This window comes from Colletotrichum graminicola (assembly GCF_000149035.1).
Source record: "Colletotrichum graminicola M1.001 genomic scaffold supercont1.35, whole genome shotgun sequence".
NCBI classification, from domain to species: domain Eukaryota; kingdom Fungi; phylum Ascomycota; class Sordariomycetes; order Glomerellales; family Glomerellaceae; genus Colletotrichum; species Colletotrichum graminicola.
In genome coordinates, this window is record NW_007361039.1 from 2,793 (window position 1) to 19,104 (window position 16,312).

Genomic DNA, 16,312 nt, shown 5'->3' on the forward strand with positions numbered 1-16,312 from the left:
CCTTTAAGTATTATTAAGCTAAAAGTACTTAATTAAAATTAGCTTAATATTTAAGTTAATTAATAAAAAGACCTTTTTACTACTATTCTTATACTTAAAATACTTTTTATTATCTAGCTTAGTCTTATAACTACTAGTAAACTAATAATTATTATTAGATTAGTAGTTATAACTAGCACTAGACTTCTAAAATATATAATTAGTATACTAATTTAAGAACCCCCTAGGAAGAGATATATACTTAAAATAAGGAGCTATAACCTAGATATCCCCCTCTAGATCTAGACTAACTTACTTCTAGAAGCTATAAGCGTAGTAACTATATAGTATAACGTTATAAACACTATACGCCTAAATTAAAAGTAACTTAACTATAGGAGTATAACTAAAAAGCTTTTAGAATAGCACTTTAAAGTAACTAGTGTAGGCCTTACTTATAAAAACGTAATATAAAAAGATAAGAGAGCTACTTATAAGACTAGGATTTATTAAGATTTTATATAAAATAGCCTAATTTATATATAACCCCTAAAACTTAGTTATTACTTAACTAATAGTTTTATTACTAAATAAAGTAATAATTTAAAGCTTATAATATAGCTCCCTAACTAAGCCTAGTAGCTTATACTAAATAGTATACTTTAAATACTAAAAGAAACTTATAATTAGTAATAGCTTTAAAAAGTAAAAAAACTAATTAACTTATAACTATATAATTTAAAGTAACTTACTAAAAACAATATAAGATATTCTAGCTCTTAAGGAACTCCTTACTAAGCATAAAGCTTAACTACTACTAAAGATAAATCTATATAAGTAGGGTATAATTAACCTTATAATTATTAATAGCGTTTAGGTTAGATATATTAAGTATTAATAATAATAGATCTAAAAAACTAAGATAGTAAGGTAAAGATTTAAGTTAATTAATAAAAGTAGTTATTAATAAAAGAGTTTAAAAGTAGGTTAATAAGAAAAGATTTTCTTTTTTATTTTTAGGAAGGTTAATCTACTAAAAAGGAAGGCATAGTAAACTAATCTAGGTAGGTAAGAAAGAGAACTAACTAACTAATTAATAATTAGCTTCAAGAAATAATTTACTACCTTACTTACTAATAATAAGTAAATTACTTCTTCTTTCTCTTAATTTTACTTTATTTACTAAGTTATTCCTTCCTAGCTCTAATTAAGGCCCTCTTTTACTTATTACTATATTAACCTACCTCTTTTCTTCCTAATTAATCTTTTCTTTTTTACCTTTTTAATAATAATAATAATTATTTAAGTAATAATCTAGCTATTCTCTATAAAAGCTACCTTTTTCCTTATATACTATTAAACCTAATTTTTCCTTTTTTATTATAATTACTACTTAAAATTATATACTATACTATATACCTACTAAACCTAAGACTAATTACTTTTTTTCTTTTACTACTAAACGCTACTATAATATCTTTTATTAGCCTAATCTCTTTTTCCTTATAGAACTATAGTAGTATAGCTGCCTAGATCTAGCGCCCCTATACTATTTATAACTTTAAGAATAACTTATATAACAATATAGGACGCTAGTAATTAAATAGACTAATTAGATTTAGTACTATATTACTAGCTATAACTAAAGAAGCTTAAAACTCCTAATTTATTAATTCTAGTATAAATAACTACTTTAGCTACTAGACTTAGGTATACCTATAAGTTATACCTATTTAAGATAGTTTTATACGCTTTATTCTAACTAAACTCAATATACGTCTTCCTAACTAGCTCCTTTAGGAGGATATAAATTAGTTTTTATAATAGTAACTAGTAGCCTTTATAATCTAGAATAGCTACTAAGAATAGTAAGGCTAAAGCTACTAGAAAGTAAGAGCTATCCTCTTTAATTACTATAAACTATAAGGTTAACTACTTTAAAGAGATTAGATAAAAAGAGATAAGATTACTATAGCGTTAGAGGTTATAACTTAGGACTTATTACTAGTCTATAATATTATAGTAGTTCTAATTAGCTAGAAATATTCTACTAATCTAAATATTACTTTAGTCTTAGTTTCTTAGTTACTTACTACTTATAAAGTAATTAGGACTTCTATACACCTAGTCCTCTTTTTACTATTTATTAATTATCTTAAACACTTTATAAGAATAATTATTAACTAATAAGATAGTATAGTCTATTAGTATAACCCTCTTTAGGAGGTAGGCTAATTTAAAGTAATCTTTATTAATAATATCTTAGCGCTTTAAAGATTTTACTAAGATATAAAGGCCTTACTATATATTAAGAATTTAATTAACACTAGTGCTTATATTATTAATATAGCCTAATAGCTTAGTTTATAAAAGTATAGTCTTTACGTTTTAAAATAGTTCTAAATAGTAGTCTAGTATAGTAAATTATACCTAACTAAAAACCTTATCTTCTAAAGTAATAGAATAAAAAGTACACTAAGTAATTAAATATATATATACTAGATTTAGTAAATTAGCTATAAATTTTACTATAAAGGTAACTAAGTTAATAATACTATACGTAATACTTTAGGAATATATCTTAAGGACATCTATAGTTAATATAGAAATATTTATATAAAGGTATTAGTAGGCACTAAATTAGACTATATAATTATTAAGAAGCTATGTTTAAGGCTAGGCTTTATAGTATTAATTAAATAAAGTATACTAACTAATCCTTAGATCTTTAGCTTATATTAGTATTAATTAGTTACTAGCTAGAGATAACGCTTACTACTTAGATTATTACTAGGCTTTATACCTTAAAACCTATCTAATTAGTCTCCCTTAGTAATAAACACTATTAAAAGAGGGTCTAATTCTAAGTATACTCCTATAAGTCCTATACCTCTTAGTTAAATATTACTAGTTACCTTATAACTAATCCTCTAGACGCTTAATATAACGCTATAATTAAAAAGACTTATATATTTACTTATAAACCTATATTTACTTCTTATCTTATTTAGGCTAACTTTATTATTAGTTACTAGAACTAGGCCTTTAGCTTAGGTTTTACTTAAGATTAAAGACGTTATAAAAAAAAACCCTCTAACTTAGGCTTAACTACTCTAGAAACCCTTATTAATTAGGTAATATAAAGACTTATAGCTAAAAAAAATAACTTCTTAAGATTTAAACTTATAGTTAAGATAAATAAATTATAAGTTAATACTTAGTAAGTTAGAGCTTAATTAGTAAGAAGCTAATAAGTAACTTTAATAAGAAGTTATAAATTACTATTATTAACTACTATACTACTAAAATAAGCTTTCTAAAAAACTAGTAATTAATAAGTATATATAGAAAAAGTAAGTTAATTAATATAATAACCTAATTAATAAGTTAGCTTATATAACCTCTATATATATACTTTAAGTACTACTATTATTAAGCTAGATATAAGAGAGCTAGAATTATAAGGACATAAGGCTTTAATAAGATTATATAAAGGAGGTATATAAGTAAGAGGTAGAGGCTAAGAAAAAGAATAAGAAGAAAGGCTAACGCTAATTTACTATAAAGGTAGTTATATAAGGGCTAATCTTAAGGATAATTTCTCCCTAAGAGGACTTATAAAAAAGAAATTAGAGGATAATTAAAGTAAGGTAAGGTAATTAGCCTAAAGTAAGATAGTATATAGGCTAATTAAAAGATCTTAATCCTAATTAAGTATAAAGATATAAGCTAGTGTTAATAGATTTAAAAATAAATATATATAATTTATCTTTTATACTTATACCTATCTTTTAATTAAACTAAAGCCTCTTTATAATTTACCTTTAATTATAATAATATAAGATAATTAGGAGTAATTACCTACCTAATTAGGGTATAATTATACTTAATCCTATAGTTTAATACTTATAATTAATGTTAATTCTAGACTAATTAAGACGATTTATACACTAATTAGTAAGGAATCTTATGTTACTTTTAGTAGTTATAGTGTTCTATATAGTCACTACACCGCAAGAGTCCTTATACCCTACGCGCTTTTAATATTAACTATATACTTTAGTAAGTAATTAATTAATAGCCTATTAATATATAAAAAACTATATAACTAAGTAACTTTTTATACTATTACTTATAAAAACCTATATAAGGAAGTATTACCTAATCTAACTATAGAAAGTAGTAATATCTTTATATAAGGTAATATTAATAAGGCTATTAGAAAAAGCTTATATACTAAAGCTAAGAAGATTTACTAGTAAGCAGCCTAAATTAATAATATTAAGAAATATATTAATACTATTAAAAATAAGGTTAAGAACCTTAACTATAAGGTAAATAATCTTAACGCCTTTAATAAGTTTAAGGCTAAGGATTTTAAATAGTTATAAAATTAAGTTACCTTACTTATAAAGACACTCTACCTTTAGTAGAAGATATATACTACTACCTAAAGCGTTATTAGTAATATAAGCTTAGGCAGTAGAAGTAATAAGTAACCTTACTTAGTAAAAGAACTTAGTAGCCTTATAGGCCTATAAGGAAAAAAGCGCTAGGCTAGGGCTATTAACCTAAGTAATAATAATAATAAGTAAATAGTAAGGTTAAAATATAAATAAATAACCTTAAGATATAAGGCTATAATATAAGGGAGATAAGAAATAGTAAATATTACTTTCTTAATTAGCTTTTAAAGTATTTAGTAAAAAAAGATAAGGTCTTTTTAAGGGGGGGCACTTATTATAAGATAAGGTAGTAAGTACCTATAGTTAGGAGATAGATAAATAGTAAGGACTAAATAGTTAATATATATATAATATATTATATATACCCTAGGTATATATCCTTTTAGTAAGTAACTTTTTATAAAAAGAGGGTTAACTATAAATATACCTACTATCTATTACTTATTTTATCTTATATTATTTATTTAGCTCCTTATTATTATTTATCTTACTTTACTGCTTTACTATTACGCTTTACTTTTATACTATATTACTTTATAACACTACTATAGCCTAGCTTTATCCTATTAGAACTATAATAGCTGCTAGAAAGGCTATATTAGTTATAGTAACCTCTATATATAATAATATTCTTATTAAGAGCCTAGTGTTATTAAAATTATAAATACTATAATATTATATCTTATACCTAATAATTATATTATAAATAAGTATAAACTAGCCTTATATAATTATAAAATCCTTAGCTATAGCCCTCTAATAGTTAGTTTAATATTAAAATTATATTTTTAATTAAGGCTATTATTATATAAAGTTCTTTCCTTATTAAGGTTTAATATATATTATATTATATTTACCTAAAAGTTAGTTAGCTATATCTTATATATCCTCTTATTATAAAGAAAACCCTTAAATAATTAGGTTAATAACCTTCTTAAGAATTACTCTTTTTTTAACTTCTATTATCTTTTTTAATTTTAAATACATCTTGTCTTATATAACACGTCTTATATATTAGTTATATAATATTATTCTAAAGACCTTAAATATAGTAACTACTTTTTATATAAATATTTTAGGTCTTTTTTAATAGCTTAGAGGGTAAGGATAATATAGTTTCTAATTAAAGAGGACTTTATGTTTATATATAAAGGAATATTAGTATAAACGTTAAAGAGGTAAAAAGTTAGAAAGGTAGGTAACTTATTATAATAAGTAGCTTACTATATATATATATATATATATATTATAATATATACTTAACTAATTTAAGTATATAGTAAGGCTTTTTAGTTAAGGTAACATTAATTAAGTATTAGTAGACATAGCTATAGAGGTCGCTAGGCTATATTTTAACCTAGAGGTATTTAAAGATATTAATAATTCTATAAATAAAAACTTTAATTTAGTTATTTTAAGTAAAGAATCTATTAGTATATCTAGTAGTTTTAATAAGGGTAATAAAGTAGTAGTAAGGCTATTACTACTAATAATACTAACACTAGGCCTTTTAATATTATAAGGCCCTTTATACTATAAGTTAAGGTATTATAGTATAAAAAATAAAATAAATACCTAAAGGGTTATAAGAATTATACTATAAAATTACTTATTTATATCTCTATTTATATAAGTTAAAAGAAAGTAGTAACATATAGTAAATAACAATAAAAGTAATAGCTATATTATAGTAGTAATATAAATTTATATATATTATATAAATTAAGAAAAAAGGCTATTACTACATAGCCCTAAATTAAGGCTATTAATTAATATAACTCTTGTTATTATATAGCGCTTTAGTTATAATTACTTCAAGAAATAGAAGGTTAACTTTAAATATAACCTATATAAAAGTAATACTATTTGTAATAGGGATTAGTAACCTCTTTTTCTATGTAGTAACCCTATTTTTTTACCCCTTGCGTGAGTAAGGGGTTTTTAGCGTAGCGAAACGATGACTAACACCCCTGGGTAGTAGATCCGGTAGATCCACGGTAAATACGGCCGCAGTTGTTCTAGCTGTCTTCGGCATTAATCTATACCGCCGATATCTAGGCGATGGTCAACATCGCAACACATTCACCTGTAGAACGATTCTTAAGCGCATTATAGGATACTATCTAAGCAATGAAGATACTGGTAAGCTTTATTGTGATTGCCTTGAGGTAAAATCATTATGTCTGCTAGTCTAAATGACACTTTCTGGTTTCCAGGCTCAATGCTTGGCGGAGCTCCCTCAGTGAGTCTTCAGATATAGGGCAATGCCATTGCCATTTCATTGCTTAGCCTTGGTCGGCATACCAGGCTCTATCTCCTCACTCGTAACCGTCGTTACAACTTCCATCTGGATGACAGGTCCCTCAACAGGCCTTGGTGGCGGCTTACTATGCATTTCAACCGCGTGTACTATACGCATGTCATGTGTGCTCGCATAAGACCTTCCCCAACCCCTCATACCCCCATGCCTCCACCACCACCAATCCTTCTTGTTATTACCAGGGGAGATCTGCGCTAGTGGAACTCTTGTGCTGGAAGGTCCACTGATAACCACTGTGTGACCATAATCTCGTATAGGTGTTTTAATGAAAGCGAACCTATCCAATCCCGTGTCGCAGACGTCTTGCGGAGCGCTGAAGAGTATGGTCGATACCCACAAGATAGAGTTGAAAAGTCCATTGGCGGCCAGAATTGAGCCCGCGAAAGCGAAATAGTAAATGCCGAGATCGATGCCTAGCAGAGATGTAACACGACCAACCACGAGAGGCACGCTGCACCCGATGTATACAAAGGGATAGACGAGAAACGCAGGGTGGTATCCGGTCAGCCGTGGGGACTCTGACTGTCGACTACCGAAACCTCCGCCATTGGTCTGTCTTCTGTCCGGTAGATGACGACAATTTCGCTTTTGACGCCATAGTGTAAAGAAGACAAAAGAATAAAGAGTGACTGTTATGGCAATCGAAACCATAATCCAGAAGTAATGAGCCCACAAGCGCCAGGAATCGTAGGCTGTCGAAATCCAGCACCTGGATTGGATTGAAATCAGTTTAGTAATTCCATTGATCCGCACCACATAGAGTAAGGCTCACCAGACATTAGCCCTCATGTAAAAAGACTCATTAGGGGCCCCCGGGTGAAGCACAGAGGCTATCACTCCAGCACCATTGATGCCAAAATCGAATACCCAGAGAACAATAACGGTGGCATACACAGCCCATGGCGCTAGCTTGTATCCCAGGCCCACAGTCAGGAAAGTGCTCACAGATATTGCTGTGAGGAACAGACTGGCGGCTAGGTTGCTTGTCGAGCCCAACCATCCCTGGGCCCAGCAAACAGGCGAAGGTGCGATTATCCCATCGTTCGCTACCCAGTAGATACTGAGAGCATAGGCGACAGCCTCCATCATATCTGCCAAGAGAAGATTATAGACGAGGATTGGGAACGGACTGCGAACCTCTTCTTCCTCCCTCTCCTCTTCTTGTTCCTCTTGTCTTTTACTCCGGGCCTCATTGATGCACTCTGGCGAATTGGCCAACCTATCAAGCTCTGTGAGGCGGGGAAATCGGGTGCTCCCTACACATGGAGAATCTAGCCCAAGAGTAAGGTCTCGAAGATCATTCGTGGAAAAGTCCCTTTTCTGTTTGTTTTCTCGTCTCGTATGGTCCCATTTTTGTCTTTTGTATGACAGAAATTTGTACGTAATGAAGAGCCATAGCAGAGAGGTAGCCGCTGCAGAGACGAAAGAAAATGCGGTTAATATTACGAGGCCATGGCGATGATATTCTGGTAGAGGTACCAGACTCCCGCGTTGAGCCGCGGCTGACATGATAGTATGATGCCTCTTCGAACAGGCAATTGCGCTAAGCCGTCGTGAACGTGAGATGAGCAGAGAATAAGTCAGTGCCACTAGACGATGAGAAATATCCCTCTCTAAGCCCCCCTGGAGGCCTGATAAAACTTTCGACGCCGACAATTCAAAAGCTTAATGCTATCTCGACTCATGTCTTGCAGAATCATGTTTGTCGCCCGCTGTCAAATTGGGAGTTCAGATTCTCCAGCGAGCCTCCAGGTTGTTTCATGCCAAACCTTTTTGGAGTCACACCAATAATCATCCATCCCTGTGCTCGAAATGTCAACATTGTATGCGTCCCAGTGAATTCAAAGCTGTGCATTGCGTTTTTGAACTTAGACCCGAGAAAGTCGTGGTTTGCCGTCAGCAACGGTTTCACAGTGGTACGTGGGGATAATGAACACAGGGTAGGTCCCGGAACGCATGCTATGGAAACATTTACGCGTTGACTTTTTTCTTTTTCGACAGACAGCCATGCTCATCTACCAGACCACCACCAAGGAGTATTGGCAAGTGCTTGATACGGCTAGTCCAAGAAATTTCAAACTGACTAGCACGCTGTAGGATGCCGAGGGCATGAACTCTCCGTACGCACTTGAACCTGAGTAGCTTGTTGTTTTTTGGTCAGTCCAACACCCGGGTAGGAAGCGACCCGTGTGTCATCCAACAATACAATGTCCAGTTTTACTACAGATCTAACTGAAATACACATCAGTAGAGCTTTTCACTTAAGGATATCCTTGTAAAACATATATTGGCTGTCATCAGCATTTAGCATATAAAAGCCATCTCTTTCCAGCACCTCATCAGAGTAGTCGCTGTGGAAGAAGGGGCATCTAGGCTACCTTCGAAATTCAATGACACAGTTTTGGATCAATTTACTTGATCTACCGCTCCCTTCAGCTTACTTGGTTCCAAGGACACATCCTAAATAACACGATGCTTTGCAGAAATGGAAGAGAAATGTAACTTGTTTCTTCGTTATTCCAGACCGTTATGGCTTCTCCGTATCATGTCTTATAATCGTAGACGGGAGAATAGCCAAGTCCTATATCAATAGCGATGCGTCTATCATTATATGCGATGCTTTGTGTCAAAAGAATTCTCAACGAGCGCCACTATATAGCATACACATGAAAGCTGAAGTTTACTTTTCCATTTCTTCGACATACTGAAACATATTTCCCTATTGTTTGAGCAGCCAGAATGTATAGGCTCCGGATGTTTGGTGTGTTACATTCAGCAACCTGGACCCCAACCTATTCACGAGAGATACAAAGGGCAGATGCCTTCAATAGGATACACGTATCGTATTGACTATAGGTATTCAATAAGATACCACAACGTAATAAACTCACGCTGGATTTGCAAATAACCAGCACTATTTAGCCAGCAAGCCTAAGTCCCTAACTGGGCTGACGAACTGCACAGTCGCCATAAGAAAAGCTTGGCGTGCCTTCTAAGAGATTAGTCCCTGTGGTTCGATTTCATAATACTCAATGGCGTCTTGCTCCATTGGACCAATGACAATCGATGTCTATAATATTCCAATCACTTCATCGAAACTTACTAATGATAGACAACGAAACATATGTTTATTTGTATCTTTGCAAAAGACTGGCTCAAAAGGCGTCGGAAATACTTTCCAAACAGGATGCTATATGGTGGAAACTTCACAAACCTCGTTTGGCTATAGTGAATGTATGCATGTTTCTACACGGGCTATCCTAAAGATCTGGAATCTCGACTGAGACGGCCTATTATTCTTATCACTGAATGTTTTTTATTCCAAAGTCTTGAAAGCCTTCATTTTCGGACTGTACTTTGTCGTCAATGAAAGCATTTGGGCTGTCTGTATCGTGTGAACCAGCCAGCAGAACTCCAAATCCCCTGCTGTGCGCATCCAGAGTAATAGAGTAGAAAACTGCAGGTTATCCCTCATTCTCATCATCTGATTCTACCGTATGCATTGATTGCGCTCTTCTTTGCACCCACTGCTCGCAAGCAATCTCGCTGTATTTAGGCACATCTCCATGTTTTACACAAGTGTCAATAACTCCACAGCTTTCATGTAAACCGAACCCAAAGAAGAAGGGCATACTGATGCGTTCGCTACCACTGAAGTTCTGGGCTCGGTGAACAGTACTGACGTATAAGTCGTTGGTTATCCGCTGCATGTAATCGGCAATGTTGACGACGAGTGTCCCTGGTATCGGCGCAGCCCTGATCCACTGGCCCTCGTGATTCAGTACCTGTAACCCCCCAGCAGCGTCTTGCCACAGTATGGTGAAGAGCTGGAAGTCTGTGTGCGAGCCTATGGAGACCTGGGGGTTTGAAACTGAGTCGACATTGCCTAAAGTCTGGGGCAAAGGTGGGTAGTAGTTCAGCGCCAGGGCTGCGTCAGGATACGCAAACTTTGCATCGAAATAATCCTCCGGCAGCTCGAGAGACAGCGCAAAAGTGCGAACCAACACGCGTGCAAGCTTCATACAGGATTGCCAGTACCGAATGATGGCTGCCTTGAAAAATGGCGTGCTGGAGGTCCCGTCCCAGTGAAAGTCCTCCATTCGCAGGAATTGCCTAGCCTCGTCAGGAATGGCCCGCACATTCTTCACATCAGGGTCATAGCGGGGATCGTAAGACCAGCTGAACGATTCGCGGATGTCAACGCTTTCTGATTTGTTGATGCGCAGGGATCCTGGTGGTTTGTAGCCATTAAAGTAACGACTCTTTCCCACCCACGAACGCATCTTGGTATCATTATCCTGACGAAAGTAGTCTAAGCATGCTGCAAATGCTGAGTCGGTGATGCACGGGTCGATACCATGGTTGGTCAGGTAGAAAAAACCGCAGGTTGTTGAGGCGTTGCGAACCTGCTGCGCAACAGACATACGGTCGGCAAGACTCATACTGAATGCGAGCGAGATATCAATGACGGGAATCTCAGTAGAAAGTGCGTCGCGGAGCGGAGTACACAAGATCCGGCGTTTGACCGGTCCATTTCCCGACGCCAAGCGGAGTAAGGTAGTTTCCGGTCCTGTTACAACGGTTGAGGTGCCCATGACCGGCTAGCTTGAAAGTTTGTGTGGGGTGTAGATGCTTGTATGATTGAGCCGACTTGACTCATGAGAGACAAAAAGGGTGGCCTCGGAAGAAGTTTAAATTCCTACTTGCTACCTGCAAATAGACCAATTTCAGGCGATTAACCATGGGCATGAAGGATGCGAGGCGACCAATCCAAGACGATAATTTGCACCCAGCACAAAGGCCGGGGGGGGGACTGGAGTCCGGCCCCGCATCGGAGTTGGCCGCTTATCAGTTGGCTACTTATCTGGTATGCAACCACAAGCCAGATAGATGCTGCTCGTCAATGTGAGTCAAATCATGCTCTATTTAAGTCGTGATAGTTTCAGCTTGAGAATGCTAGATGGATGCTCAACTGCTGCATAGCATGATTACGAGCGAGTCAAATTCAATCTGAAGGGATATATCTCGGACCTGGCCTCGGGCTATTGGGGTTCCAATGGGCTGCTCGTCATAGGCTTGATAGAAATATAGGATTATTAATCATTGGTTCCTGTCATCAGCATCCAAATGGAAATGTTCCGGCGCATTTCAGAAAGAAACATCCCCCAACTCACATTAGAGCTCGCAGTCTCAGCCAATCCTAACAACGTCGAGTCATCAATATAACACCCCTCAGCACTTCAATCATTAATCGTAACGCCTTGTGAAAACTCACTAGAACTGTCTATACCGACGACACTATTCCGCCACTGTTTAAATACTTGATGACCTTCTATTGTTGTAGGAGGTCGCAAATGTACCATCGTCTATCGATCGTTCGTCTTTGGCAATTGTTCTCTCGGCTCTGATTCTACTATCGTGTCTTCTGTAGTGGGAGGTAAAAGCAGTGGGTCAAATGGCCGTACGTGCCTTCGGTCCTCCGTTTGGCCCCACTCCGCCCAGTGGATGCGCGAATTCCGTCGATCGTATTTCCGAAATAAAAACCATATCAGGCCAAACTGTACACCATTAATGTAGCAGGAAACCATAAAGTACTTCCATGGTATGGCTTTGATCGCGATTGGGCGGAATCCGTGTCAAGTTGACCGTATGATGCAACCATGATTTATGCCCGTTGGAAGGCCAGACCAATGACTACGAGGACTACGTTGGAAAAGGAGAGATTTGTCATTTATCTGCTTTGATAAATTTCAGCTGAATAAATAACAGTAAGAGCTCCTGGCACTTCCCGGAGTCCGACTAGGTAACTCGGTTGCTTCCATAGCACTGAGCATGAATTCCCGTTCCAACCCCATGGGGAAAACGCGGGGTCGAAACTCGGGTACCAAGGGTTGATGCATATTAGATAACAGCAGCGATAATAGCTTCCCAGCCCAATCCTCGGCTACCTAATCCAATGTATCTATAGTAAGCATTGCGGTCGAATTTACTGCTGGCCAGAGAGGGTTGGTAGTAGCTAGTGTCGGCCAGCTGAAGTGCCACAACGACCATCGAAACATCATTGGATGAAGGGAACTCAGCAAAAGTGGCCTCTGATCCATCTTGACGTGGCACATGTCACTTGAGGCCCAACAAATCGACCCAATGTGACGGCTTTGCTGGAGCCCCAATCCCACAACTGGCTCGACAAAATATCGGAATTCCTATCAAATGTTTTCTTGGCAGCAGCATTGGGATCTATCTAGACTTCGAGAAAACAGGCATTCATAAGATACCAAGTTCATCTGACGTCAAAGAGCATACTCCGCCGGATTGAAACAAACATCAGCCTCTGTTTGGCATATTCAATTGAATTAGTCGCAAACATGGCCTCCCAACAGAAAACGCGTGTTTTGAGAGTGGGCATCATTGGCTGTGGCGAGATCACTCAAGTCAACCACATCTCCAACCTCAACTTCCTCTATGAGCGCTTCCAGACGACGTATCTATGCGACATATCCCACCAATCCCTTGCACACTGTGCCAGGAAGGTTCAAGGAGGGACGCCAAAGACGACCACAGACGCGGCAGAGCTGTGCTCGTCGCCCGACGTCGACGTTGTGGTAATCGCCAACACGGACGCATACCATGTCGACCATGGCATATTGGCGCTCAAAAGCGACAAATATGTTCTCATAGAGAAGCCTGTGTCAGTTTGCTTCCGCGATATCGATCTTCTCATTGAGGCAGAAAGAAATTCGAAAGGTAAAGTCATGGTCGGTACCATGCGTCGGTTCGCTACGGTCTTCACGGACGCGGTAGAGGAAGTCGGCGGTATGGACAAGATTCAGTATGCCCGGGTCCGAGACATCATTGGACCCAACTCAACCTTCGTGGGCCAATCCGGCACATTTCCTATCAAATTTAGCGACTATAGTGATGTTGACACTCAAGAGCGACTGAAGCGTGAGGAAGACATATCAGAGCAGGCCATCGGGAGGGAGTTTGGGGTACCTGTCACCTCCGAGTCACAGAGGATGTTGAGGCTTCTTGGGGGGTGCGTCAATATGCCCCGAGGGATCTAGGAACATTTATTGACAACACTGTAGACTCGGAACTCACGATCTATCCGCCATGAGAGAAATCATCGGCATGCCCAAGAGCGTCGCCGGAGCAGTTTTGACGTTCCCGGGAATTTTCAGTGTCCTCTTCAATTACGATGACTTTCCCGTCACGTACGAATCCGGGATCAACAACGTTCCTCAGTTCGACGCCCACATTGAAGTCTACTCTCCAAACAAGATTGTCCGCGTCAATTTCGACACCCCTTATGTCAAGGGATTACCTGTCACGATGACTATCCGGGAGTTGGTGGGCGAGGACGGGTTTCAGGAGCGGACGGTCAGGAAGACATATCAAGATCCATACACGAACGAGTTTTTGGAGTTTTATGACTGCGTGGTCAACGGGAAAACCCCAAAGACTAGCACTACGGACGCAAGAAACGACATCGAGCTGTTCAAGATGATCCTTCGAGCGGATGCTGGAAGGTACTCGAGCACGTAGTGGGATTCAAACGGAACTGCATCACGCATAAAGGGGCTTCCACATTTGCCAATTCATTTCTTGTGGGTGCGAGCTTTCTTGATAACATGAGACGGGCTGTAATTGTCATGACCCGGTCATCCGCCTCCTTCCAACTCACATGTTCGAGTAGATGCTTAGTTATCAAGGGAACCAGCCCGGTTGATCCAATGAATTGTTTTATCACCTTCCTTGGCAAGCCTGTTTATTGCCCAAAACTTTCATGACACCAAATCAAAGATTCAGAATTTCTGGTCACACAAACTCACCACCCTCCACCTCCATCACCACCAACATCCAGAGTTGGGGCCTTTGTCGTTTCCTTCATCTCCCTTTACCAGCTCCTGACGGCTTACACTGCTTACTGAAATAAGAGGGTCAAGAGAAAAAAGAAAGATGGACCAGGATCAAAACAACGAGGGTCGAAAGAACGACAACAATGGCGGCATCAACAGCGGCATCAACGGCGGCAATGTTGGCGGTAACAAGGCCGTCAAAAAGAAGAAGAGGAGCAGAAAGGGCCGGGAATGCTGTAATTGCAGAAAGGGTTACTATGTTGCTGCTGATGATTTGACAGAGGGCATCGAGGAGGCGATTACACGCTGCCCTCCCAACAACCAGGCCTTGTTGAGCCAACTTCGGATTCTCCAGAGAATCAACACTCTTCGCCCCGATGGCGGCGACCTCACGAGAAGAACCCAGGCCGCGATTCTCAATGATCTTACTGAAGTCCACGAGGCCATGCCGAGCGACGAAGCCATCATCAGTCTCGGAGACCGCTGCCACAACCATCTGTGGTACTCGGCCTTGATCCGTCGCAATATGGTCATCCCCGCCGACTGGCAAGGAAAGCCGCACATTGCGGTACGCCTCCAGAAGCTCAGAGCTGTGTGGGATGCGTTGAAGGACACGCCAAGCCTGCGGGAGCGCTCGGCCGGAACCCAAGTGGCTGCCAATCAATCGACTGTCAACCAACCAGCTGCAGATGAGGACGAGGATGAGGATGAGGATGATGAGGATGATGATGAGGATGATGAGTACGGCCTGGATGAGGGTCTCCAGCAGCCTCAAAGCCAGAACGCCTATTCTACCACACTTCCGCGTGTGAACCAGCCCCAGAGCATGGCCATGAACCCACTCGCAGGATATGCCATCAGCAGCATGGGACAGGTATGATGCTCTTGCATGTCTTCAAGAAAATTTCTGACGTCTTATTCCAGAACTATGGGCAGATGCACCCTGATATCGCTTACGGTTCCCAAAACCAGACAACCTTTAGTAGCAACCCGACTACTCAGATTGGAAACATGGGTTCGCAAGGCCCTGAATACCTGCCTCAGCAGTTCACGGACCCGGGTTTCATGTCCGGCAACTATGGCTCGATTAACGACTTCGCTCTCGGCAACAGCCAGCTCCCAGGCTCCCGCAACGCCGCCTACAGAGGTTTCAACGAGGCTCCATTGGGTCCTGCTGGTGGAATCCCTTCTCAAGTATATGCTAGCTACGCGTCCCAGCACGCAATGCCATTCATGAACAACGCAAACCATCCGTTCGGTTTGGTGGACTCCAATTACACGGTACCCATGCTCCCTGGCAACTTTCCACGCTGGCATCCTCCCTCCAGTTACTCGAACCAGACTTCATTCCAGACTCGGCCCGATGCTCTCGGTTACATTGGCGACTCCGCGCTCGTGGATTATGGCGACGTTGGCGAGAATATCTGGAACCGGGTCGTTGCCAGCGCTTTTGGCTCCCAGCTGAATATGGAACCGGCTGCTCTCTCGGGAAATGGAATGGCCAACGCACCTGGCATGGAGACCGGCTCATATGGCAACTCGGAATCTTCTACCGACGGTGCCGGCGAGGATGCAGATGCTGCAGATGCATTGGCTCCTTCTGATTACCATGGATCCCAAGATGACGAATTCCACGATGGTCCGAGTGCTGACAGTTCCGAGGGCGAGGAGGAATTTTGAAGTGTGCT

At 38.7% G+C, this 16,312-nt stretch overlaps 4 protein-coding genes across 4 annotated transcripts; 2 read left to right on the forward strand and 2 right to left on the reverse strand.

Moving 5' to 3' along the window:
• Nucleotides 1–7,343: 7,343 nt before the first annotated feature.
• Nucleotides 7,344–7,854, reverse strand: GLRG_07927 (uncharacterized protein; the record flags this gene model as incomplete). Its single annotated transcript, XM_008098612.1, has 2 exons — nucleotides 7,344–7,474; nucleotides 7,538–7,854. Coding segments are annotated over 2 exons (447 nt in total), but the record flags the coding sequence as incomplete, so codon positions are not given.
• Nucleotides 7,855–10,229: 2,375 nt separating this feature from the next.
• On the reverse strand, nucleotides 10,230–11,360 carry GLRG_07928 (2OG-Fe(II) oxygenase superfamily protein; the record flags this gene model as incomplete). Its single annotated transcript, XM_008098613.1, has 2 exons — nucleotides 10,230–10,636; nucleotides 10,790–11,360. 2 exons carry the CDS (start codon nucleotides 11,358–11,360, stop codon nucleotides 10,230–10,232), a joined length of 978 nt encoding a protein of 325 aa, XP_008096804.1.
• A 1,770-nt stretch (nucleotides 11,361–13,130) lies between these two features.
• Nucleotides 13,131–14,310, forward strand: GLRG_07929 (oxidoreductase family protein; the record flags this gene model as incomplete). Its single annotated transcript, XM_008098614.1, has 2 exons — nucleotides 13,131–13,801; nucleotides 13,854–14,310. 2 exons carry the CDS (start codon nucleotides 13,131–13,133, stop codon nucleotides 14,308–14,310), a joined length of 1,128 nt encoding a protein of 375 aa, XP_008096805.1.
• Nucleotides 14,311–14,724: 414 nt separating this feature from the next.
• Nucleotides 14,725–16,304, forward strand: GLRG_07930 (uncharacterized protein; the record flags this gene model as incomplete). Its single annotated transcript, XM_008098615.1, has 2 exons — nucleotides 14,725–15,498; nucleotides 15,549–16,304. The coding sequence occupies 2 exons, from the start codon at nucleotides 14,725–14,727 to the stop codon at nucleotides 16,302–16,304; spliced, it is 1,530 nt and encodes a 509-aa protein (XP_008096806.1).
• Between the last annotated feature and the right edge of the window lie 8 nt (nucleotides 16,305–16,312).